Here is a 24,032-nt window from a genome sequence, read left to right as displayed (position 1 = left end):
GCATTAAATAAACATTTACATTCCTGTAAGCAACAGGGGGCAGAGAAGGCAAAGCAGCAAAGACCAAGAGTGAAGTTAGTAAGGGGATAAATTAGTCTTCAGACCGAATGCAAAGGGGTAAGAATTTGTGTGACCATTATTTTGTACACACCCTCTGCAATAACCCAGAAATGCTCCAAGTCTCTAAAGGGACCACAGAACCCTCCATGGGCTATAAAACATTTTCTGTTAAACATTGAACCATCCCCAAAATGTAAAATAGCCTTTACTGGAATCCCTCCCCCCATAATTTTCCCCTTCCCCCAATCAATGTAGCTTTGATAATTAGAATGATCTCAGAGTACCAATAGAACTGAAAATTTCCCCCAAACTCTTAAGTTAAACAAACTTGCACACACATTCTATACAAATAAATATCCTCTCCACACATAGACTTCACCCCCCCCCCAAAAAAAAAGAAAAAAAGAAAAAGAAGTGGTAACACTTTTTGTGGTAGTTGTAATATTTTTGAATGGTTCTGCTGTCCAATTTATTTAAGTTAGAATTTCCTTTGTCTTTTCTAAATCTTGAACCATTCCAAAGTATATCTTTATTGCAAAAAAAGTCAACATGCATCTTAGAAATTCAGATTGTAATCAATAAAACAAACATTACATATATGAATTTAAATGTATAAACAGTTAGAAATTCAACATCTCCTATTGTACTATTACACAAGTTCACAATTTGTAAAAACTATAATACAATTTACTATACACCAAGAAGAACTTCATTCCTTTTCACATGATTTTGTTAACAAAAACTTTCTTTCCACAATAAGCAGGCAACTGTTTTCAGATTTAGCTTTTCAGCTCCTGAGTTTGTTCTTTTTGCACAGGCTAATTCAGCAACGAAAGGGAGACAATTCTTCCTAAGTTACCTCCTTTCCTCATCACATCTCTTCCTATGCTGACACCCCGAGTGCAGCTGGCAGCACCCCAGGGCTGGGGTGTTTGTCACCTCCCTGGTCACAGCTTTTTGTCTGGGGTTCTCTCTGAAAGCGTTGCCACAAACCCAGAGTGAGCTGTACTGCCACGTCACCTACTAAAAAACCCAAACCAAACAAAAAATGAACGCCTCCCCCCCGTTCAATATACCCTAAAATAATGTGAGATTGATAAGCTTTGGCAAAATGAAGGTCACTTCCAACCAGACTTTCCTCCAGCTCCTGCAGCCCAGCAGTCACTCTGCTGCCCTGCCCATCACTCACACAGCCGCGCGGTGCTGAACTCAGTGCCCAGAAATCAGGTTTGGGATGTCCCCTGGGGATGGAGTGAGCCTGCCAACAGGTACTGTAAAGGAGAGAGCTGGGGGGGAAAGAAATTGTATGAAAAAAAAAATCATTAAATAAACCCACCACACTCACTTCTCTCCTACCTTGCTCAACTCAACAGCCAGCAGGTCCGGGCAAGGACAAGTGTCCCTGAACAGTGCCATCAGGTGTCACTTTAGGGCTAAAACCATATGAAAAGGAATCCCACTCTACATGTGTCAAAGGCTACTGCAATTTTTCTTACAGCTTCATTCATTCACTGTAATTTTCATTTTTCCAAATACAAAAATACAACAGTTCTTATTGAAATCTATACGCTGGTAGTTTAGTACACAAAAAAAGCGAGGTATTTACAAAATTATACAGTTTAAGAAAAAACTCTGTACAAAAAAATATATAAATCCTTTTGTTCCCTCTCTATCGCTTTTTAAAACTGCCAGGACTCAAATATGTTTGCTGCAATGGGTTTTTCAAAATATACACTGACTGAGCCACAGACATTAAAAAGAAAACAGCAGAGATGACGGGAGAACAGCAAGACATTCTGCTAAGCAAATACAGCTGGCTTCCCCTGGTTCCTCCAGGTCTGTAATTTAGCCTGGGTGTTAGCAGGAAAGACCTAGTTAGAGTCAAAAGGTGAGGTTTTGATGTGAAGAGACAGAATACTGCAGACATACTCCCTTCAGCTGACAGGGAATGATCCTGGTTTGGGATCATTGGGATCAGCCAGGAGAGCTGTGAGCTACCTGTCACTAGCCAAAAGTTCATCAGAATTTAAGGGCTGTGATGAATGTTCTCCTTCAGCCAGGGACTTGCAGGCAGGTAGAGTGGCAAACTAATTACTTAGAAGAGGAGAGCACTTCTGCACTGACATTCTGTTTATTTTGGGTAGAAATGTACATCCAATGTACATCAAATGCACTGGGGAGTGCAGGGTACAAAGGGAGAGTCCAGGGAAGTGGATGCTCAGGACCTGCAGGTGCTGTCCTCCCTTCTATCCCAACACACACCATTTCTGGGGGGGTGTTAGCAAGGGGGGATGTTTTTAAAGAGGTACAATGATAAGGCAACTGAGAATGTAATGGTGTTCATCTTAAACGTCCCTGAACAAAACTGCACTTGTAGATCAAGAGATGACCTTCCAGGCCCAGCTCTGAACACTCCTCTGCAGAGGTTCAACACCTGAGCAGGACACAGACACCCTCCTGGCTAAAGAGCATTTTGCCCTGAACCCTGCATGGGTTTGAGCATCAACAAACAGCTGGCAACAGGGAAAAGAGGAGGAGGAGGAGGAGGAGGAGGAGGAGGAGGAGGAGGAGGAGGAGGAGGAGGAGGAGGAGGAGGAGGAGGAGTTTCTCCTGGCTGGCAGGCAGACACAGTTCATCTGTTTTCCTTTCTGAGAAAGTATGAAAGTCATTACATTCATGCTCACAAATACTGAAATGCAGTAAACAGTCCGACTTGAACTGGAACCTGACACAGAAACTACAGAGGAAAATGAACAGTGAGTGAAAATTCATTCAAACGTGTGTCATTGCTGTTGTTTTCTGTGAAGCAGAATTTGAAGAAACAGAGTGAACTGCATAAAACCCTGTTAAATTGCTTCTTCCATCTCCTCTCACAAAAAGCAGTAGAACACAGAAACCATGTGGCTTTCAAATACATTGAAATAAACGATTTATGAATCTAGCCACAAGTAATTCCTACAGTAAGTGATTCCATATGAAATAAATGCTACCCTTTTACAATTAGCAAATGAGGCAATTTTTTTTCTTTCATAACATTTAATGAAAGTTTGCATCTTTCCCAACCCCATAATATTGCTAAATAAAACCTGTAATATCTTTTCAATTAGAAACTAACAAACCAATCACATTATAAAAAAACCCAAAACAAGGTAATACAGGTGACACACAAAGAGGACAAGAAAATACTAGTATTTTTTTTCCCCTCTCTTTTTTTTTTATCCTTCTTAAATAGAAAAAAATCACCACCCTGGTGAGCTTGGTAATTCCATAAAACATTACTGGGCCTTTGGCTAGCTTGGGATCACAGCTCCACATCCGAAATGTTTTGATACCAAACTCTGCTCACTTTAAATCTTGTGGTTTGAAAAGAACATAAAGCTTTTTTTTTGGCTCATCAACTTCCTTAAATAAATCTTTAAAAGATGTAGCTTGAACTATATTCCTAAAATTATACATTTCAACATCAAGTTTCATCTTCTCCAAGAACGGGATTCATCCTCATCTTCGTCGTCATCATCATCATCTTCGTGCAAAAATAAATCTGAGGTTTCAGTCTCCTAGATGAAGAAAAAAACCAGACATTTAGACAGAGGTGTTTCCTGCTGCATCCTAGGGACGTGTCATCCAACACAGCCCCAGCTGTACTTCCTTCTCAGGCTCCTGTTGACAGTTTGGTCAGACAATTACACTCAGCAAGTCTGATGGAAAGAACAGAAGCCTCACACATTAAGGAAGGAAGAGAATAGCAAACTTTAAAAGAAGGAAGAACAAACAACACACCCAGCCTCTCTGAAACAACAGTTTTAAACTGTGCTAAAATGCCTGGATGGAAAAAAAAACCCTTCAAAAGCTGAATGGGTTCAAAGTTACAGAAAAGAACATGAGTTACTTGTACTACAGCAGAGCACTGATGCTGTGAAGCAACGAGATAGAAGCTGCATATAGAGAACGTGAGGTTTATTTTCAACATCTCACCCAGAGAGTGCATTTTTTTTTCCTTTTACCCTTTTTAAAACGTGGAAATATTTCAAACCAGTTAACTGGTTTGAACTATTCAAAACCAGTTAAGTTTCTGGTTTGCAAAGACATATTTTATGACATTTCCTGTCAGTGTATTCTGAAAATGCTCTTAGCTATCAGATGCCCACAAGAGTGATGAGGTGGTTAACACATGTCTATACCTCTTCCTTGGACTCCTCTTCCTCAATTTCTGTAGACACAGAGGGTACCTTGGGTTTGTACCATGATATCTGTAGCCTTCGGTCCTTGAACCGGGATCCTTGGTTAGCAGCCTAGATTGTAATTTAAATGAACATATTTTGATATAAAAATAAAAGGATCAAGTGAAGAATTTTTAAAGATGGCCAACAATGAGCTAAGCCCCGTGGATGCCAGGCAGGTGCACGTTTGAAGATCTCAAACATCTCATCCACAATCATCCACCTCAGGGTTCTGAGAGGAACCTCACTCAATCCTGACCCTGCTGATAGTGCTCATCTAGAGCAGTCTGAAGAGATAAGAGCTGAGTTCATCCTGACACTGAACCCTCATCCCCAAGAGACCTCTGTTGCTGTTCAGGTAAGCAGGAGTCACCTCCCCCTTTACTGACACCACATACAGTGGCAGCAAACACCCAAACTATCGAGCTCAAACTCATGGGAGTTCAAGACTACTAAATTTTACCATGCAAAGCTAGACACAAGTAAAGCTTCTTACTTTAGAACCATGAAAAGCATAGATCCATTATTCCACTTACATTCTCAGCTTCTGAGCGGGATTTAAAAGTCAAAACAACACTTAATGGGGAATCCTCTTCTTGGAGGTCTTCTATATCTCCAAATTTCTATGAGAAAAAAAATCATTAGTATCTCCAGTCATGGTCTCCAAAGCCATGATCATCATGTGCTGCAGCTGCAGTGTACTGAAGTGCAGAAAGCTGTGAGCCAGAGAAATCTCAGCTGCATCATCCAGCAGTGCTGCAGCATTTGTATGTATTTTGGGGCAAAAGCTCAGATTTACTGTGATTCTAACAACCAGAGCTCAATTTTGCAGTATGAAAGGAAATAAGAGTATTAATTTAAAGCTCAGAAGTTAACTCTTTGAATTCATCATTTCCCTTATTCTCTTCTGCCCTTCACTGTTGTACTTCCTCAGGCCTGTTAAGCAAGTCCTTAAGAGCAGAGTGATTTGCAGCAGAGATTTCAGCAACAGGAATCAAACCGTGCTACAGAGCTCCCAGGTATCTTCTCTAAGTGTCTATTTTTTCCTCCTCTCAGTAGTAATCTACTATGGGGAGGTGAATCAGAAGTTTTCATTTTCAGAATTTGTCTGCATGATGGTGAGAACTGGAATGACCACAATAATGGCTGGTAAATAGTACATAAAACCCCAAAACAAACAAATAGAATTTATGCATGGAGTACAAGCAGCATAACAGAAAGCTATGGTCAGCTTTAGATTTAGCATGGGCAGCAGAAGAAGTAGTTTAGAAGCCAAGAAGGTAACAGCTTCATTAACAGCATTAGTTGTTTGTAAAAACTTGCAGGTTTTGGCAGCTGAGGATGGCTAAAGCTTTCAGAAAGATGAGGTTTCTCAAAAAACCTGAACTGAAGCAAAGATCTTTTTAAAAAGGCACTCGGGTTCCCTTTCACAAATTGCCAATTTGAAAAATGATTTGCAAGCAGAAAGAGGCTGATAGGTCATTTTGAACCTTCTAATATCTGTTTTAAATGACCTGAATGCACAATATGAGTAAGCTATTTAGCTTTGACCACTGAAAAAGGGCACTGGGCAGCTGTTGTAAGGCAGCTACAAGAGACATTACAAATACACCCTTGATAACTCTGGACACTGCTTATCTATAGCCTCTTCCAAGAATTCAGGATGAAGTCTTTGGTTTGTTTGCACTAACAGAAAACAAAGAAGGTCTTGCATCTCCAAGAATTCAGAAAACAAACAGGTATTCACACATTTCTTGGGAACTAAGCACACACCCAGAGCACTGATTACCTACTTCATCTCAGATTTGTGGCTTGGTCCCAGATTTTCCTCCTCAGATTTTTTCTTTTTTTTTTTTTCTTTAATGTGGCCTCATACTTACAGAGAAGTGCTGTAGCAGTTCATCCTTTTCCTCCTCAATGAAGCCTCCAACTGTCAGTGCTTTTGGACGGTGATCCACCACCATGTGGTTCAGCATGCCCCTTCCTCTCCCACCACGGCCCCGGCCTCGGCCTCTTCCCTGGCTTGGTGTTGTCTTTCCTCGACCCACAGGCAAGATGCCTAAACGAGCAGCCTGCTCAGAGGCAAGGGAAGTACAGAGCCACCCTCAGTGGGAGAGGATTTACAACATTTATATATCACCAATGCATTAAAATGCAAACTCACCTCCACTTGTAACTGATTGAGCTTTTTCCGTAACTCCGTTGTGTCTTCTCCAGAAGAGAGCCTCTTGTGAAAGTCCAGCTCTGCATCTAAAAGTTCCTTTTGGGCCTAAGAGACAAAGGCACAGAAAGAGAAAATGTAGGAAAAAAGCAGAATGGTAACGTGTGCCTTTAAGGGTATATTCCTCTTCTTCAGCAAAACGTTTCTGTAAATGATTTAGGCAGATCAGCACCAAATATCCCTACTTTCCTCTGAATTCAGTTTGGTTTAATTGCCTGCGTGCCCCTTGCCCAACCCATTTTCAAAAGGACCCAGAATTCTCTGCCTCAGAAGTGAAACTAGCTTGAATGAGCTACATGCAAAACTAGGTCACCCGAGTTCTTTAAAACCACAGCTTGTTTGTCCATGGTTATCAGTCTCAAATTAAAAACACTGCTTGGAAGTGTTTTGATCTAATGTTGCTGCATTTTTAGGATGCAATATTAGAAACAGTTACAAAAGACAGGCTGGCAAGTGTCTTGTGCTATAAATACCTCTGTTTTGGACTTTAATTTTGATGGTGTAGAGGTGGTAGATGAAGTTTTTAATTCATCCTTTAGCTGAGATATTTTTCCTGATAGTTCTTTCAAGGTCTTCATTATTTCTGCTCTCTCTTCTGGTTTCATGGCCTTGTTTTTCTCCAGCTTGGATATCAACATCTATGTATTGAAAAAAAGATCAGAAATATGAAATTCCAGGAAAACCAACACTGAACAGACAGATATTTAGAAAGTAAGAATGAATTTACTAAAAAAAAAAAGGACTCCAGACTGACCTTCTGGCATTCTATTTGTTTTTCTAACATCTCCTGCTTCTTTTTCCTCATGTCTTGTTGCAGTTTCATTGCCTCCTACATGAGAAGAAAACTTGCTATCAGTAAAAGCAGTCTAGCATTATATATACTCACATATATCATATTTTCTTCTTCAAGCTATAGAAGTGAAGGTCATAATGAAAACTAGTGGTCTGCACAACACACAAGCATACAGTGTATCTGATCAGGAAAAACAAGAAAAAATGTCTAACGTTCTGCCATGAAATACTCTACTAATTTTTTTCCTCCCTTCAGACACCTCCGAGAGAAACATATCCTAGATGGTAATTCAAGTTCCTCATACCTGCAGGGATTAAAAGCAGATAAATGCTTTAAGAAAAGCCAGAAACCCCACATACAACCAAGTGTGTCAAGCAAGACACCTCAACAGGAAAATTCCTTTACCATGATTAATCTCAACGTGCAAACTACTCTGATAATTATGACAAAAATTACACTAGTGTAGAAAGCCATACTGCAATATTTGAGGTCTCAGTTGCCTGTCAAACCTTTCTTTATAAAGTACTTTGATTGCTAATTGTCAGGCAGTGAGTAGTAAAGTACCTGCTTTTTTTTAAAGGCTTCTTGCACATCATGAGGTTTAGACCCTGCACCAGGTTTCACAGACGTCTTTAGGTTAGAAGTACTGTAAACCATTTTTGAGTGGCTTGTAGGAGTAGGAAATGTCTGAAATATTAAAAACACACACACATATGTAATGGCTTAAAGCACGTGATACAGCAGCAATTAACTTTGGAGGAACGTATTCTGTGAAACAGGAGCACAAACTTCCAGATTTGTGCAATGAGACAAGACAACCAAGGCAATTAAAACACACATATAAATGCACTGATTGCTTGGAAGCACTCAGCTTAAATGCTTGCTAAAGGGATTTCTACAGGAGACTTTCTTTCCTTCATCCAGGACTCCCTCCTCATCCTGATATCCACTAGAAATGCCATGAAGCTGATCTTCTGCATCTGCATTATGTTCAGCTTTGCAGTCACAGTCTAACATCACACTCTGATCAGGTAAGGCAGCACAAGTCACCTGCATACTTCTTTTCTTAGAAGACTTCTCTGTGGCCAAGAACATAAGATGCCCTTGGATTATCAGTGTGAATTAAGCTGCATCAGCTTGAACTCCATGCAGAAGTAGTCTACAAGCTTCCAGCACTACTGATAAAGCACAGCACAAGTTCAAAAATCACTGGGAAAGCAATTAGCTGTGCCAACAAACAGCTGACATCACACACAGGCTGTCAAGTTTGTTTACCATGAAGCACTGCCAAAAATGTTTTATGCTACTTAAAAGAGTGATAACGTGCTTCTGAAGTCATTGTCACTGTTTTATATCAACAGCCAAGGAAACTAGGAAGAAGTGACTGGCCCAGGCTGCATGGCACATTAGTGGGAAGAAACAGCAGCAGCTGGGAACAGTCCACTCCACCAGTTTTCTCTGCTAGCTCCTTCTCAGCTAAGGAGCAAGGCTTTCACTGATGGTATGGAGATGGTCAACGTTCATGAACACACCTGGGAGTCCTCCACCACAGCCCCTGCCTGGCTTAACTCAGCCTGGTTTCCACCTGCTGCTCCAAGCCGACGTTTCACGGGGACTTTGTTGAGGACATAGGCTCCAGATGCCAGAGGTTTGTTCACCACCTGTGTGTGTATCAACATTGAAAGGTTAAAGATTAGTAACCCTGCTTGCTTTGAAGTGTCAGCCACTTAGGAACACTGACAACCTCCCCTGGCTGGTTTGGGACAGCACAATACCTTGGAGAGGTTGCTGTGCATTGTTACAGCTGGAGATGTGGTCAGGGCTTGCTGCTGGAGGTGAAGTTGGTGATGAAGAGACTGGGGGGGTGTCTGCTGCTGCTGCTGCTGCTGCAGTGGGGGCTGCTGCTCACTCTCTCTGTGCCACAGAACCCTTATAAACCGATTGTTCAGAACTGCCTCTGTGCTGGAAATTGCCTTCCTGGCCTCATCATTGGTTAAGTACTGAATTAGAGCAGCTTCTGGATCATTCTGGAAAGCAACCTACAGCAAAATCCATTAGAATGCATTATTCCTCAAGGAAGAAAACATCTCAACCAGTAGCAACCCAAGCTACAAATAATCTGCAGTGAACAGGATATCCAATGACACTCAAAGATACAAAAAATAACAGCTTGAAGAAGCATTACCCATCCAGAATAATACTGTTTTTTCTTTAAAAAACAATCAAAGTAATAATAAAAATGGATCTTGGACTTGCTGGTATAGCAAGTGAGATAGCATCTTTCAACCACAGTTATCTTTTGGGCTGAGACATAAAAATATCAACTCAAGAATCAGTTCCCAGGTATCCATCTTTTTTTAGATCTCTAACCAAGAACTTAAGAGGCAACTGTTTTGTCTAGAAAAAGAAATGGGAATCAAATGTTACTTTAACCATGTAACTATCTGCATTTTGCTTACATAGTACTTTCCTCCTTTTTACAAGGCAAGGAACATCCCTGTTCTGGGATGTGATGTGATAATAAGCTGATAGGTATCAAGCCTCTCCTGAAGCATCTTTGTAAAAATCCTGACTATGAAATTCTGCAGGACTATCATACCAGACAGGAATTGTTGGAAGAGCTCTCTTAAAAATTATACACAAGTTACTCAAAAACTTGAGCTGTTTTAGATGCTGTTAAACATGCAAGCCTTTCAAATTAAACAAGACCTCACAAAGGCAGAGGCCATTCTTTGATGGGATTAAGCAAGAAAAGGCAGCTTTAGATTTGGTTACCTACTCTGTTAGCCTCCTAAGGCTTCTTAAGAAATGTACATCAGCTGCATATTCAAGGAGGCTTCAGGGGAGATAAAATACATACAGCATGAAGCTGACCTCTGTTTCTTACCTGGATATTTACAATAGTTCCAAATTTGCTGAAATGTTCATTGAGCTGTGTAATATTGTTCAGTTCTGGTGGAATTTTCCGAACTTCTAATTTTGTGTTGGTGTACTGATTCTTTTTCAAAAATCCTGGCTTGTTCTGGTTGTTATTTGCTTGCCTAGAGAAAATGAGAACAAGACAGTAATTTAGAGTTGTGCTTGGGAAAGGCAGCAAATGTTAGTGCACACTCAATTTCTACTTTCCTCCTAAGAATCACACACTCTGGACATCAACAAACAACTTCCCATGACCAAATCTTTAGTCACCATATTGGGTGGACACAGATGTTCTGATCCAACCATGCATGGACCCATGACCAGCAATATTCACAGCATTAACAGCAACAAGGTGCATTCCAAGTAGTTGTTAATTCTTACTTTCCCAGCCAGGGTTTCTTTAATGGTGGACATTCCATGCTACTTGGAGATCTCTTCCTGCTGTCTGGTTCAAGAACAACTCTAGTTACATTGCTGCTATTATTTGTGATGGGAATGGGAGGTTCAGTCTGGATGATAATATTGGCAGCTGGAGGAGAAGAAAAAGGCTTGTGTTATTCACCAGACATCAACACAGACATTGAAAAAGCTGTCACTTGAACATCAAAACAGGACTGAGTTAAAAAATATAAAAATTAGGAACACTTTATTATCACACTGGTCAGTTTTGATGACGAAGTTACTTCAGAGATCACTTGCTAGCCCAACTAAACCATCTGAGGAAAACATTTAGTCCAGTCAGCAGGGAGGAGACTTTGGGCTTTAAGATTAGTATTAGCTTGCAGAAACAAAGCTAAAGGTCCACCTTTCAGGTACTGAAAATTCAGATTCTGTAGGAGAAGAAAGGAAACAAGAAAAAGGCAAAGAAGCAAAGCTAGGTTCCCAGACACAGCTTGGAGTTCTGCAATGTGGCATGATCTGAATACACAACCAACTTCTCCTGTATTAACCCTTGACAGAGAAAAAGCTCTTAATGAAGCACAACTATGGCATGAAATTATACTCTTGGAGACATGAGAGCTTGAAGCAACTGCTACAAACAGAAAGCAAAACCACTGCATCCAGGGTTTATTTACAACCTGTTAAAGATCATGCTATTGCTGTTCCTCTCCTGTGTATGCCAAATATTCAACTCCTAAAAAGAAGTCTGAGTTATAACTCAATTTTCTATGGCTTTTATATATTCCAGAGCTCTGGCAAGTGGTGAGAACAAAGACTGAGCATTTTCAGCACAGTTTTAATGTTACCTGGGAGGATGATGTTAGAGTGAACCTTTCACACGTGACAAGGACAGTGAAACAGTGGCCTGAAGCACCACTGCCAGTCACCCACACCTTACAACTGGAATGGGTTCTCAGAGAGAACCTGAGGGCCAGCAGTAAAGCCCCAGCCCTGCCTTCACAATGTTCATTAAGATGAAAACAGCATCTTCTGTTCTGCAATATTTAACTGTATTATTTATGGGATGAATCAGTGGAAGTACTGAAAAAAACACATCTCTCATCAACTGAATAAGAAGCACTGAAGTGTAACAGGAAACCCTAAAATTTAACATCTTCTCTTTTAAGGATCAGGGTGGGGAAAGCAGGAGGGAAAAAGAAAGTTATGCTAACAGAACAAAAATTTCTTTAAAGAGCTTTGGCTTTTCTCTCCCCTAAAAGATATTTTGTAAAAGTCACCAGTAAGAAACTACATCCATATCCATCCAGCTAAGGATTCAGAACTACTCAAATGCAGCCTGGGATTTCCACAGGCTAGGAGAGCTTTAGTGCTACCTAAAATGTTAATTTTAGGGAGAACATCTGGCTGACAGATTCAGACCATCAAGTACAACAACATGCCACGGTCATTCCCTCTTCACTACCACCACAACAGCTGGGACAGGTATGACAGATCATCACCTCTGCACCCCAGTTCCTAAACACACCCCTGGCAAATGGAAAGCAGTCTTCAGACTGTACTGCTGAAAGCCATCTTTCTGCAAGGTTTTTCTTTCTAGGAGCACCCAGCACCTGAAAAGTGCTTTCACAGGATAAAGAGGAATAAAAACCCAACAAACCAACAAAATCCCCCCTTGTAACACTACCAAATGAGTGGTTAATCAAAAAGGCTGCTTTGACTTTAATATTAACATTTTAGAAAAGGTGAAGATGTCTGAAAACTGCTCTGAAATACTAGATCAGTGAGAAAAGCTACTGCTTTCAGCCTGAAAAAGGGAAAAAAAAAAAAAAGTGTTGACGGTCTTGGACAAAAATAGCAACACCAATGACTGGAAACCCTTCCTACCTCTTGGATTTGTATCCATCTCCCCAGATGTTAGGCCAATTAGATTTGGACGCTGCGTTTGTGCTCTTGTAAAGAACTGTCGGTACTGGGATCTCCCAGCACTGGTAATACTAGGAGCTTCAGGGTTATAGCCATCTGGCTCATATGTATCTATAAAAAAAGGAGAGAAATGAAAGAATGTTTCACATGAGTTTAAGACTCGGGGTTAATTTTCCTTTAAGGAAATGCGTGGATGTCCAAGAACCTGAAGTTGTTTTGGATGAAGAGGAGAGAGAAAAGAGGTTGTACAGCCAGTGTGTGAAGCCATTTAAAACCCTCCACTGCACCTGATGACCAAACCTACTTGGGCAAATTCTCCCTTTTTTAAAAATCTTTTTTTCCCCCCATCTGGTTGTCACTGTTTGTCTAAAGCTCACGGGTCACAATCATTCAGTACTGCTGATGAGCTGCCTGAGAAAGGAGGGAGGTATCTGTGTGACAACCTTCACACCACCACCTGAGAGTGTTCCAAGGGGAGCAACAGATGATTTCGTTTGAGCCTTTATTCTCAGGGCATAAGATACAGAGATTTTTTTCAGTCTTTGCTACCCAAATCCAGTTTACTTCAGAAAAGCTTTTTTTTTTTTAAAAACACACTTAAATGATTCAAATCAAAGAAAGATGAGAAATCAGGTAATTTGACCAATACTTACCTATTAAATTCTCTTAATTTATGTAAAAATAAGAGCAGCTCCCTAGCTCCAGCAAGGTACTAACTGACTCTCTTATTTAAAAGGGGCAATCATGAGAACACAAGATGACAGAATCAACTCATACTGTTCCTCCAGCCAAAGGTCCAAATCAAGGATGATGCCTTTTTCCAAACATAAAATAGAAAAGCTACACAAGAACTAGAATGAATAAAGTCTATGAAAAGCCTCCACAGAAACCTAAGAGCATCCTGGAACAGAAATGAATGCCTATACATGGGGACTTGACAGACTGAAGCACTCCAGATTTCAGCTCCTTTTTCCCACAGCAACAATTCAAGACTCTGCAGTTTAGAACCAATGCCCCAGAGTTTCTATGCTGATGTTTTACAGTTCAGTTCCAGACTCTGACAAGAACTTTGATTCATCTTGAACCAGCTCAGCCACAAGTTCCTCCTCCAGGATCTGGCATATGATTGACTGCAAGAGGGCAACCAGGAGGTGTGAGCAGGGCACAACAACCTCCATGTGTTCTGGAGAACAGAACTGGGTAATGCAGCTGAAGTCAGGGATGCCCTGGGAGCTAAGAGAGACAGAACTGCCTGTTGGATGAAGTGAAGCTGAAAGAATCAGATGGTAACATCTAAATGCCTGACAGCATTTGGAAATAACTGAACAGATTATCTAACAAGACATGTGAGTGACTGAAATTCTGAAAAGAAGTCACAGAGGGAATGACATGGATCATGAACTAGAGCTCTCCTTTGAATAACATACAGAAAATATATGTAAAAATAAAACCAGGTGGGAATATTGTGAAATATTGGGATTTAATTATCTTACTTTCCTCGTGTAAAATATGGAAATGCCATTACATGCCTCCCCTTATCAAAGAAACATGAGCTTTGTTGGATTTAAATTGAGCAACCTAGGTAGGACTCTCCAGGTATCCTCTCATAAAAACCCACTTTTAAAAAACTGAGCTGTCCATTAGGATGGACACGCCCATTGAAAAGCATCCATTTTTTAGGTTAGAAAGCAAGAATTAAGTCAATTCTGGGAAAAAAGATAGAAAGAAAGTAGTAATGTGTATGAAGACTGTAGAGACTGTTGTGTTACACAGCTGAAAAACAAAAATCCTCTCATCTGCAGGAGTCAAAACTGGATAGGAATAAAGACCAAGTTCAACACTAATTACAGGTTTGCAGATCCATCTTTTGCTTACTAAACAGCTTGAAGATGAAGAGATCCCTTTCTTATGCAACAATCTTATTGAAACCCAAAGGGAGTTCTCCACAAATGCTCTTTTCTCAGGTGGTGACAGAACATTGCAGCTGTGCCCTGTGGTCACAGCAGGCAACACACTGACCACAGGGAAAGCCATCAGACTTCTTTTTAGATGTGTATGAACTGGAGGAAGATAGAGCCACAGTTGCTCATCACAGATCAATAGAGGAGTTCTTAAATTTACATCCCAAACAGATTAAATAATAATAAAAAAGGTATTTGCTTACGTTCTGATACTGTATAGAGGAGGTTCTGGGGTAAAGGAGGAGGCAGTCTTGCTCCCACAGGTGCAAGGCTGGGCACTGCACTTGTCCCAGGCTGGTCACGATTATTTATCAAACTTGACTGTGTTAAAGGAGGTCCTGGAATGACACCAAAAAAGGAATCACCATGACTTGTAACTCTACAGATAAAGTGTACAAACAATTCAGTGAAATTTGTTTGTTTCATGCTTTGACTAAGGTGAAAATTGTAAATATTTACAAGCCCTTTACAGTAAAAGTAAGTTGTGAAGACCTGCTCAGCTAAGTTGCTCTAATTCTAACACCTACTCTCTTTCCCACTAAGGACAAGGCTATAAGGAAAAAAAAAACGAAAAAAGGGGAAAAAAAAAAGTGTCTTTTCTTCCCCAGAGATTTATTATTGCTGGAGTTTGCATTAGCTACAGCAGCTCCTCCCTCAGCTTTGCCATGGAAAATTAAGGCTTGCTCAGAGCAGGAGATTGTATCAGCAACATTTGGACTGCAGTCTGAAACCAAAAGGCAAAAGGCATTCACAGACAAGGAGTCTGTTCAGCTATTTTTGCTTTCTCTGCACCATCTAGGCACAAACATCCCTACTTACCATGTGGCCAGGACAGTGAGTTACACTACACAACCTATCACAACACAACTACAACCAGAGAGCACAAGCCAATTCCTCCTGCTCGAAGGCTCATGCACAGCTGAGGGTTAGTCCTACACAAAACTGCTTCTCATCCCATGGCTGCTGCTGCTTGATACAACTGTCACAGCATTTCTTGTGTCAGTGGGATGGAGAGTACGAAACAGAGTAATCACCCATTTGTGATCACCCATTTCTTCATAGAATTGGCACTGTAAGATGCAGTAAAACAATGAAAGGCTACACAGTCTCAAGAGACCACTGCTGAGCCAGAATAGATTTTACATGTCTCATTATCTGCTACTAAAACTCAATACAGCACGGAAAGGAAGCTGGTAGAGCTTTTACCAGATTAAACCTCAACACTACTGCATCAGGAAACAAACCATCTAGTAATCCAATTGCTGGTGATCAATCCAAACACCACCAGGGTTAGGAGATAATCTGAAAGACACCCACCCCCTCTGCTTCCCCACCCATCTCATTCAGTTTGGAGCTGGGATTGTTGTATTTTACAGGCTGACTTTTCAGACTGACTTTTTGGCAACATTTTCCATAATACAGCAAAGAAACTGATTACAAAGGAACTGATTACTTTGAATACAGAGAGGCCTCCCAGGAAGAGCCATCACTTCAACTTGGTGACATAAAGAAACACAGAACATGGTTCTGACTTACTTGGAACGGGGAGCACAACGGGAGGGGGTGCCTGTGGGTGAGGCTGTGGAACTGGCAACCTCATGTTACGAGCTGGGCCTGGCAGGGGGGGCAGGAGCATTCCAGGAGGAGGAGGAAGTCCAGGAGGTGGTGGAGGAAAAGGAATCATGCTTGGCAAAGAAACCTCATCTACTACTAAAGGATCATTTCCATGATCAAACTGGCAAAGATCACCGAGCACACAAAATCCTCGCTCTGCAAAACAGAACAGTCAGTAATCTTTTTAGGGGGAAAAAGATAGTTGGCAGTCATTTGTAGAAACTCATTTCTTTGCTGGATTTTCTTCCTAAAGAAAACATGAAATCACAGATCAAACATCACTTTATCAGGTGAGGTTTCAAAATAATTCTAATCAGAATAACGTTCTATAAAAGCATACAAACATGTCATATATGCATCTTTTATATACATCTCTCCACAAGCTACTGCAATTTGTCTTGCAGCCTACATTTAGTAAACACCTAAAAAAAAAAAAAAAGTCACAGAATAATTGTAACAGGGTATGAAACAGAAAAGTAATTAGGAGGTAACTTACCATCATAATCTCGACATCTCCTTTTAGGAGGAGGGTTTCTGCCAAAGGAACTGGGGTTGCTGTGGTTGTTATAGAAATTGGACCAGCTCTCCGTTGTGTTCTCCAGATGGTGTGCAGGTGCAACTACAGTCACAGCACTGGGAATAGACTGTGCAGAGGAATACTGTTCAGTAGATTTACCAGGAGATGCAGACACTGGATTATATGAGCTCTCAACATCATTTCTTTCACTCTTGAATTTTGATCTCTCTCGGTGCTCTGTTTGAACAAAACCACCAAAAAAGTTAGGTGAAGTCTCCATGCTTTGCTGTGTACATCAGAGCCTTGAAAAAAAGACATTAACACACAGTATAAACATTTCCTTAAATATTCAGTATTCTTTGTTAAACTGCTCTTGAAGGAGCTTGGTCTTACCAATGGAATAAGACCTGCACATAACCTAACAAGGTTAACTTCATACATCTAACTTCACAAATCTAAATGTTTTCTTTGCAAAATACACATTTATTCCTCTACTCCTTAATTTCATCTTGGATTACAGCTTTCTCTTTTAAAGTGGAAATAGGGAGGAAAAAGCCTGAAACAACTAACCTACCCCCCACCCTCAACTCATGTGGCCTCAACATGCATGGAAATCCCTTGTAATCTCTGCCTCTTAGGTTTCCAACCCACCCGAATTAGCTTTAAAAGAACAATGAATCACATGGTAACCACCTTCAATTACAAAGAAACCTCCTCTAAAACCTACACAGTAACCAGGCAAAAAAGAGGGTAAGGCTATTTGGCAAAAACATAGATCTGGGAGAACAGGAAAAAGAAAATCTATAGATCAGCAGCTTCATCAACACACAGCATAAAAATACCAGCTACTGATCTGCACGGGTGTACACCTGTGGATAAATTAAGGGGTTGGCAAAGAAGCAAACAATCCCCCTAACTGTTCTACTCTGAAGAATTATCTTAATTTCAGGAACAAAGAGCTCTCATCACTTGCTCCAGCTGCTCCAGCAGCACCCTGGGCACTCACCCACACTTCTGCTCCCGTCCCGGTCTTTGCTCCGACCCCGGCTGCGGCTGCGGCTCCGGCTCAAACCTCTGCTCTTGCTGCGGCTTTTGCTCCTGCCCCTCCTCCAGCCAGACTTCTCCCTGTACACATCACTCCTGTCGTAGTACCTGTCGTAGTCCCTCCACTTCCCATCATCTCTCTTTTTCTCTCTGGATCTGGAAAACACGTTCAGACACCCCGTGTGTGAGAAGAGAAAACGAGTCGAGAAAACGACCTCGTGAGGCAGCGGCCTTCACCCCTTCCCACCCAGTCTGGGGAGGGAAACACTGGAGTCAGAAATTCCCTGCTGACACAGCAAAGTGGAAATCACTGCTTCACTCTGAGGTGCTGTAAAAACCAGCAAGGGAAGCACCAAGAAGAACTGGGAAGGAGAAAAAGCCAGATGACCAAAAGAGAGTGAGTTTTCAGTGAGGTTGGCGCTGTGTGAACAACCCCAAAACACCCCCAAATATGCTTGTTATTTATGTAATAAAGGAAACAATGGAACTTCTGACATTCACAGGTATTAACATTTGAAAAACACTGTCACTTTTTCAGAAGAGACCAACTTCTAGGAATCAGCACATGGTAATACTGACATAATATTGGTAATATTGTGTGATCAGCACACAGGTACTATTGCAGATGAAGAAAAGTAGGGAGTAAATCATTATTTTATGAAAAAAACAAACAAACAACTACCTACAAGGTGGAGAACCACAGGTAAAGATTGTCCATAAATACAGAAGAATATTTTGGTTCAAAACTAACCTTTGCTCACTGGAATCTCCACGGCTTCTCTGTGGACTGGAATACTTCTTTTTCCTGCTATCCCTCTCTTCTTCAACTGGCTCTTGAAAGTTCTGTTTAAGAGACAACTACAAATCCAGGATGAGTATCACTTTTTCAAAGAAATAAAAATATGAAGAATAGAAGACCAAAATTTAGTCACAGTTAACATCCCTTCTGAAAAGAATTCTGAAGTATTACTTGCACAGAGTACTTAAGCACTACACATAATCAAGTGCAAGAGGTTGTTGGGCTTTTTGTTTCAAGTCTTGCAGGGTTTTCTGCAGAGGAGGAAATGCCCCAAAATAAAACTACTTTGATATTTTCTTTTTAAACAGGATTCATAAATGATGAAATTCTCTGTCCCATTGGAGCAAGCAATTCTACAAATGAGGTTTCTGAGTCTTGTCACTGGAACACAAATAAGGAGAGGTAACTTCTCCAGGTAGGTGTGCCACTAGTTTACACCTGTAAAAAAATGCTTTAAAGCAAAGAACACCTGTTCACATGGTTGAACCAGCCACATTTCTTGCTTGTAAATCACTTCAAAGCCACTCTGTGGCATTTTACACTAATTAGAAGTTATGGTAAACCTTTGGTGGCAAAAGTTTAGATGCAATAACTTCTAAAAGATTTTTTTCCAATTGAAACAAAACAAAATGTGAGGCTTCCTACATCCTTGTTTTGGGAGAAGTGGTAGAAATACTCAAACTGGCTCCACAGGGCACTGGACAGCCTGACCTAAGGCCCTGCTTTCAACAGAGGGTTGTATCACAGGCTGTCCCTTCCACCTTCCTGTGACGCTGCCCTTGCTTTGTGTCCTCCAGCTCCAGGACTCACGTAACACACGGGGCTGTGTGACAAACCACCAGGGCCCTAATGATGCTGAAACAGCTCCTTTGTGTCCTGACCCTGTAAAGCTGTCTCATAAAGCTGTCCTAAATAGCTTCTTTTGCCTTATTCTAATGCCCAGACCTCAACCCCCAAGCCCTCCCCAGCTTCTCCCCACCAGAGCACTGGTTAAGTCACCTGAAGGGAGCTTGGGATAAAGTCTGCACAATTTGTGGCAGGACTTTGAGACTGGAAAGCTTATTAAAGTGACAGTAAGTGGGGGACTTCCATCACCAAGGCTACTTGTCATGCTAATTCTGGGTCTCATCCTCAGAGGCTCTCAGGAAGGAAAGCAAAAAACTAAATAGCAACTTTACAATGCTAAGGACACAGAGAGGAGGTCCCTTCCCTTGGAAAATCACCAACTTGAAAGAAAACCCCATGTATCTCAGACAAGAGATAGCACAAGAAATGTAATATGCAAAGAGATTTAGACAGCTATGGGAATGTTACTCAAAAACTTGATTGTTTTCAGTATTTTCAATAAAACTTAAATGCATGATAAAAGAAAGAACAGTTGGCAAATTAGTGCTACCTTTAAAATTACTTTTTAAAAGTAATTATCCCTCAATATAGAGGCCACCATATGTCACTGATTTCAAGTACTACAGAAAGCATTTAAAATAAATTCTACTCCTCACAGACTGTACAGAACTGGAAAAGGACAAGTTTTGGAATGTCTTTGTTTCTCCCTCTCTTCAACCCTTCCACATCACTCCCAGCTTGTACCACCACGGATGTCCAAGCAGGGTTTCTGAACAGTGCTGATCTAGATCAAAGGCAGCATCTACACAGGGATTTAAAAATGTTCTTGTCTGAACAGTCCCACAGAGGTCACAAAGATCACTGGTGACAGCTGAGCAGATTTTTCTTTCACCTTTTGCCTCACAAAAGTACAGGATGGCTCATTTGAAAATCAGAGGCAGGCAGACAGAAAAAGCAATGTTACCTCCTCCTTGACTTCTTCTTTTTCCTGGCCTGCAGGCTTCGCTTCTACTTTCACGGGGTCAAGAGAAGGAAGATAACTCTTTGTGTACAGACTTTCAAAAAGTTTATCTACAAAACCTGAAGTTTCTGTGGATACAGGACACAAGAAAACATAGTTACACACCGACTTGAGGGCACGTTCAGATTTTCCAGAGAAGTGCCTGAAATAAGTCATCCGGGTGGGCTGCCCACAGCAGCATCCCAGAGCAATGAGCATCAGCTCCACCCAAGGGGCTGGAAGTGCAGTTGTGGAACTTGAGGTTGTTTGTTTAGACAAAGAAATTCACTGGGACTACCAAAGACAGAAACAGACTTTTCCTTAAACTGTATTTACAAATTTGAAACATTCTATGGGGCAAGTGGGATCAAAAGTTATGGTGAAGGAAGAAGCTGCAGTTTGCAGCCTCTTCACAGAAATTTTTATGAGTATCTCATCCACAGGAGCCTGATCATCAATTTAACACCAGCTCACAAAAAGTGCACAATAACTTCCCCAGGGAGCACCAGAATTTCAATTGTTCAAAAGCTTGAATTTGAACAAAATTGCTATGAGGAGCTGATCTAAAGCCTGAAAGATTAATATGTACCAGGTCTGCAGAAGTTACCAAACAACTGTCAGGGAAACTTCTGGCAGCACGACTGATACTTTAAAATCAAATTGCTGACTTTTATTTCAGGGAATTTTCTCCCTCCCACCACGATCAAGAAGAAGCAACTTCAGCTTCAGATTTCTTTAGTTTAATCAGAAGATCTTTACTCCTTCACACTCAGGAACATTCAACCCGTGGTAAACAAGTATTCAAGGCAACTGAAGAGCCCCTCATGGTGCTTCCTCCCTCCTCCCTCCTCCCTCCTCCTCCCCCCAGTGAGATGCAGAGCACAGAGCAGACAGAGCACAGTACCTTTCTGCAGAAAGACATCCAGCTGATCAGCACAGAAAGCTTTCAGCTCTTTCTCTGGTTTGTCTTTCTTGACTAATGCCACAACATAGTTGGCTAAGGCTGAGGGGTCTGCGTCACATCTATTGAGGAAAAAAACACCATTTTTGATTCTGCTGCAGGATGCCAAACCCCTGTGCTGGACAGAGGAGCCACCCAGGCAGCCTGGAGTTCCTGACACCCCAGCTCAGCTGCACAGGGATGGACTCAGGACAGTTCCTCTCCAGCACAAAACTTCAGCTGCTGTGTGAGCACCCTCCTGACAATGTTCCCAATTCTTTTGCTCCTTCCTGAGGTTTGGTTGGGGAAAAAAAAGCTACCTTTCCTCTTTTGTGCAAGATTAGAGTGGCTTCAAAGTATTAAAACACCATCACCCTGACAAGCATTCCAGAAAGCTGTGTAAGAAAAGCACACTTTAAATACACACAGGCATGTTTAAGTTACTGGGCTAAGCATCCTGGGGTTTTCCTTCCCCAGGGATTATTTCCATGCCTACAAACTTTACAATATTCCTTTAACACTGGTAAAATGTCTAAAGGGGTTCATTATTAACACAGATTCACTGTTCACATTACTGCAGCCCTTACCTACCTTCATGAAAGCCAAAATAGACCAACTTTGAGCAACAATACTCTGCAGCTGATCTTCAGGTTGGATATTGCTTTAGATTTCACTATTCAGCTACTAAAAAACATTTCAAGAATGAACTAGATTAACAATGTTAAAAAACTTAAACAATAGCTCCTTGTTCTGCCTCTCTCCAAAGATGCAGATGCAAGCTATCAGATGGTAGGCAGGAACCCAAAACACTTCCACAAGTTAAATACTTGGAGTTTTTTGTTTTGTTTTTTTAGATTAACAGTAAAGAGAACATCAACTATGGAAACAGAAGGAAATAATTTAAAGCATATGGATCTCGATGTAATATAAAATTAAAAAGTAATCCAGAAAACAAACAAAACACAAGAAGCCATGCAGAGGACAACTGGCTAGAGAAAATAAAAACCCTTGTGAGCTGCCAATCAAGCAGCTCTACTCCAAATTAGTTTGCTGGCTGTTTCCAGCATCCGATGAAAGCCACGTTAAATGTAGCAATTAACAACAAAGAAACCACACCATTTACAGATTTTACAGTTCTTACACACACACTGACAGAAAGAAACGAGCTGCATGTAATGTGCTGGGTGCTGGTGCCCTCGTGGAACTGTCTATAAACCCTGTGTTTAGCAGACAGGAGATGATCCACGGGGTTATGAACCACCCCCGTGCCTTTCCCCAGGTATCAGCCTCTCTCAGGTGACAGGAGCAGCTCTGTACACTTCTCCAAGGTGACCATTTTGCATCTTAGCTCCTGTACCCCCAGCTGCCAGGACCCCCCAGCAAACTCCCTGCTCCCCTGGCACCAACCCTCCTGTCCAAGCCCCCTCCCCGAGGGGCAGCTCGGAGCCCCCGGGGGTGTCTGGAACCGGCACTGCAGGCAGAGCAGCAAGAGCTGTGCTGCAGCCCTGACAGAGCTGGGGAGGGATTCGGGCAGGTCTCAGACAGACCCACTGCCTTCCAACAGCAAGAAGGAAAGCCAGGGAGCTTTCTGCAAGGCCTGCAGAAAGAATACCTGCAGCCGGGGAGTCCTCAGGTGTATCCAGAACAAGAGCCGCAGCAGTTCCAGGTGATGCCCTCTCTAGACGTGGCTCCCGCCGCTCCGGAGGGATTTACGGTGCAGAAGCTCTGGGGCGGACACTGCCCTGCTCCCCACCGCAAACCCTCCCAGCCTCTCATCCTCTGCCGCCGCTCATCCCCCCACAGCCCTCGGCCGCTCCGCCCACAGCTCCCCGCACCTCCCGCGGCCCTTCCCGACCCCACGCTCCGCCGCTCCGGGCCCTGTCACCCCCGGCGACCGCTGGGGACGGGGCTGCCTCGGGCACAGGAGGGCGGTCGGGGACAGGGCCGGGCCCCACACCGCCTCCCTCCCTCCTTCCCTCCCTCCCGGCCCCACGACCCCGCTCGGTGCCCGCCTCCCCTCAGGGGGAGCAGCCCCGCCACCCCGCCGGGCCCGACCCCCGCCCGCACTCACATCGGCTCCAGCAGCTTGGCCAGCCAGGATTTCAGGGCGTCCACGTTCTCTATGATCATGGTGGCGCCGCGTCCCGCCCGGCCCCGCTCTGCCCCGCTCTACACCGCCGCCATCGCCCGGTCCGGTCCGGCCCGGCCCGCTCCTTCCCCCGCCGCGGCCTACTACAGGAACTGCCGCCAGCCCGCAACGCAACCCGCTGGGCACAGCCGGGGCGGGACCTGCGCTCCGCTCGCCAATCAGAGGGCGGCACTTCTGCCCTTCCAGCCAATCGCAGCCGCTCGCAGCCCGTCCCGAAGGTCAGCGAGGAACCAGCAAGCTCGGCTGAGGGAGCACACGGGCGGCCGGCGCGACATCTTGGGGGGGGCTCTTAAAGGGGCCGCTCGCCCCGGGCACCGCGCGGCCCGCCCGCTGGCGCCTCCCGCGGCCCGGCGGGAGCTGCGCAGGCAGCGGAGCGGCGGGGCACCGGGGTTCTCTTTATTCGTCGCGGTTTGCGCGGGGGAGCTCCGCACTGCGCTGACCTGGCCCTGGCAGCGGGGCTGTGGCTGCGCACCCGCCCGGTTTTACTCCCGTCTCCCCCAGAGCGGGGCCGCGGGGGGCGGACGAACGCACCGGCCCCAGGCTGGGCCGCCCCGGCTGCCTCAGGAGGCGGTACCGAGCGGCGGCCCCGGCTGCGAACGCCTCGCCCGTCCCTGCTGGGCCCCC

General features: G+C 43.0%; 1 protein-coding gene across 2 annotated transcripts; it reads right to left on the bottom strand.

Annotated features, from left to right (window-relative positions):
* Positions 1-492: 492 nt before the first annotated feature.
* On the bottom strand, positions 493-23,525 carry RBM27 (RNA binding motif protein 27). Of its 2 annotated transcripts, XM_030459069.1 has the most exons (21): positions 23,331-23,524; positions 21,224-21,342; positions 20,284-20,408; positions 18,426-18,532; positions 17,637-17,830; positions 16,610-16,867; positions 16,036-16,269; positions 14,703-14,837; positions 12,500-12,649; positions 10,595-10,742; positions 10,182-10,335; positions 9,070-9,333; positions 8,827-8,955; positions 7,859-7,981; positions 7,256-7,330; positions 6,975-7,139; positions 6,445-6,549; positions 6,161-6,352; positions 4,817-4,903; positions 4,242-4,352; positions 493-3,617 (listed from the first exon to the last, which is right to left on the bottom strand). In XM_030459069.1, the coding sequence occupies exons 1-21, from the start codon at positions 23,387-23,389 to the stop codon at positions 3,531-3,533; spliced, it is 3,021 nt and encodes a 1,006-aa protein (XP_030314929.1). In that variant the 5' UTR covers positions 23,390-23,524; the 3' UTR covers positions 493-3,530. The 2 variants fall into 2 exon arrangements, with proteins under 2 accessions (XP_030314929.1, XP_030314930.1); XM_030459070.1 differs by lacking the exon at positions 12,500-12,649 and having other exon boundaries at positions 495-3,617; positions 23,331-23,525.
* Between the last annotated feature and the right edge of the window lie 507 nt (positions 23,526-24,032).

The sequence above is a fragment of the Calypte anna genome, chromosome 13 (genome assembly GCF_003957555.1).
Source record: "Calypte anna isolate BGI_N300 chromosome 13, bCalAnn1_v1.p, whole genome shotgun sequence".
Lineage (NCBI taxonomy): Eukaryota > Metazoa > Chordata > Aves > Apodiformes > Trochilidae > Calypte > Calypte anna.
The sequence above is the reverse complement of the archived record's forward strand: the minus strand, read 5'-3'. Positions and strand labels throughout refer to the sequence as shown.

Bases quoted from the DNA above. Each gene is read 5' to 3' on its own strand.
- RBM27 (XM_030459069.1), bottom strand. From the start codon at position 23,389: ATGATCATAGAGAACGTGGACGCCCTGAAATCCTGGCTGGCCAAGCTG. The intron at 18,533-20,283 runs GTAACATTGCTT...CTGGATTTGTAG, and splicing joins AAGAAGAAGTCAAGGAGGAG to TTGTCTCTTAAACAGAACTT. The intron at 14,838-16,035 runs GTAAGTCAGAAC...GTGTCATTCCAG, and splicing joins CGTTGTGCTCCCCGTTCCAA to GACCTCCTTTAACACAGTCA.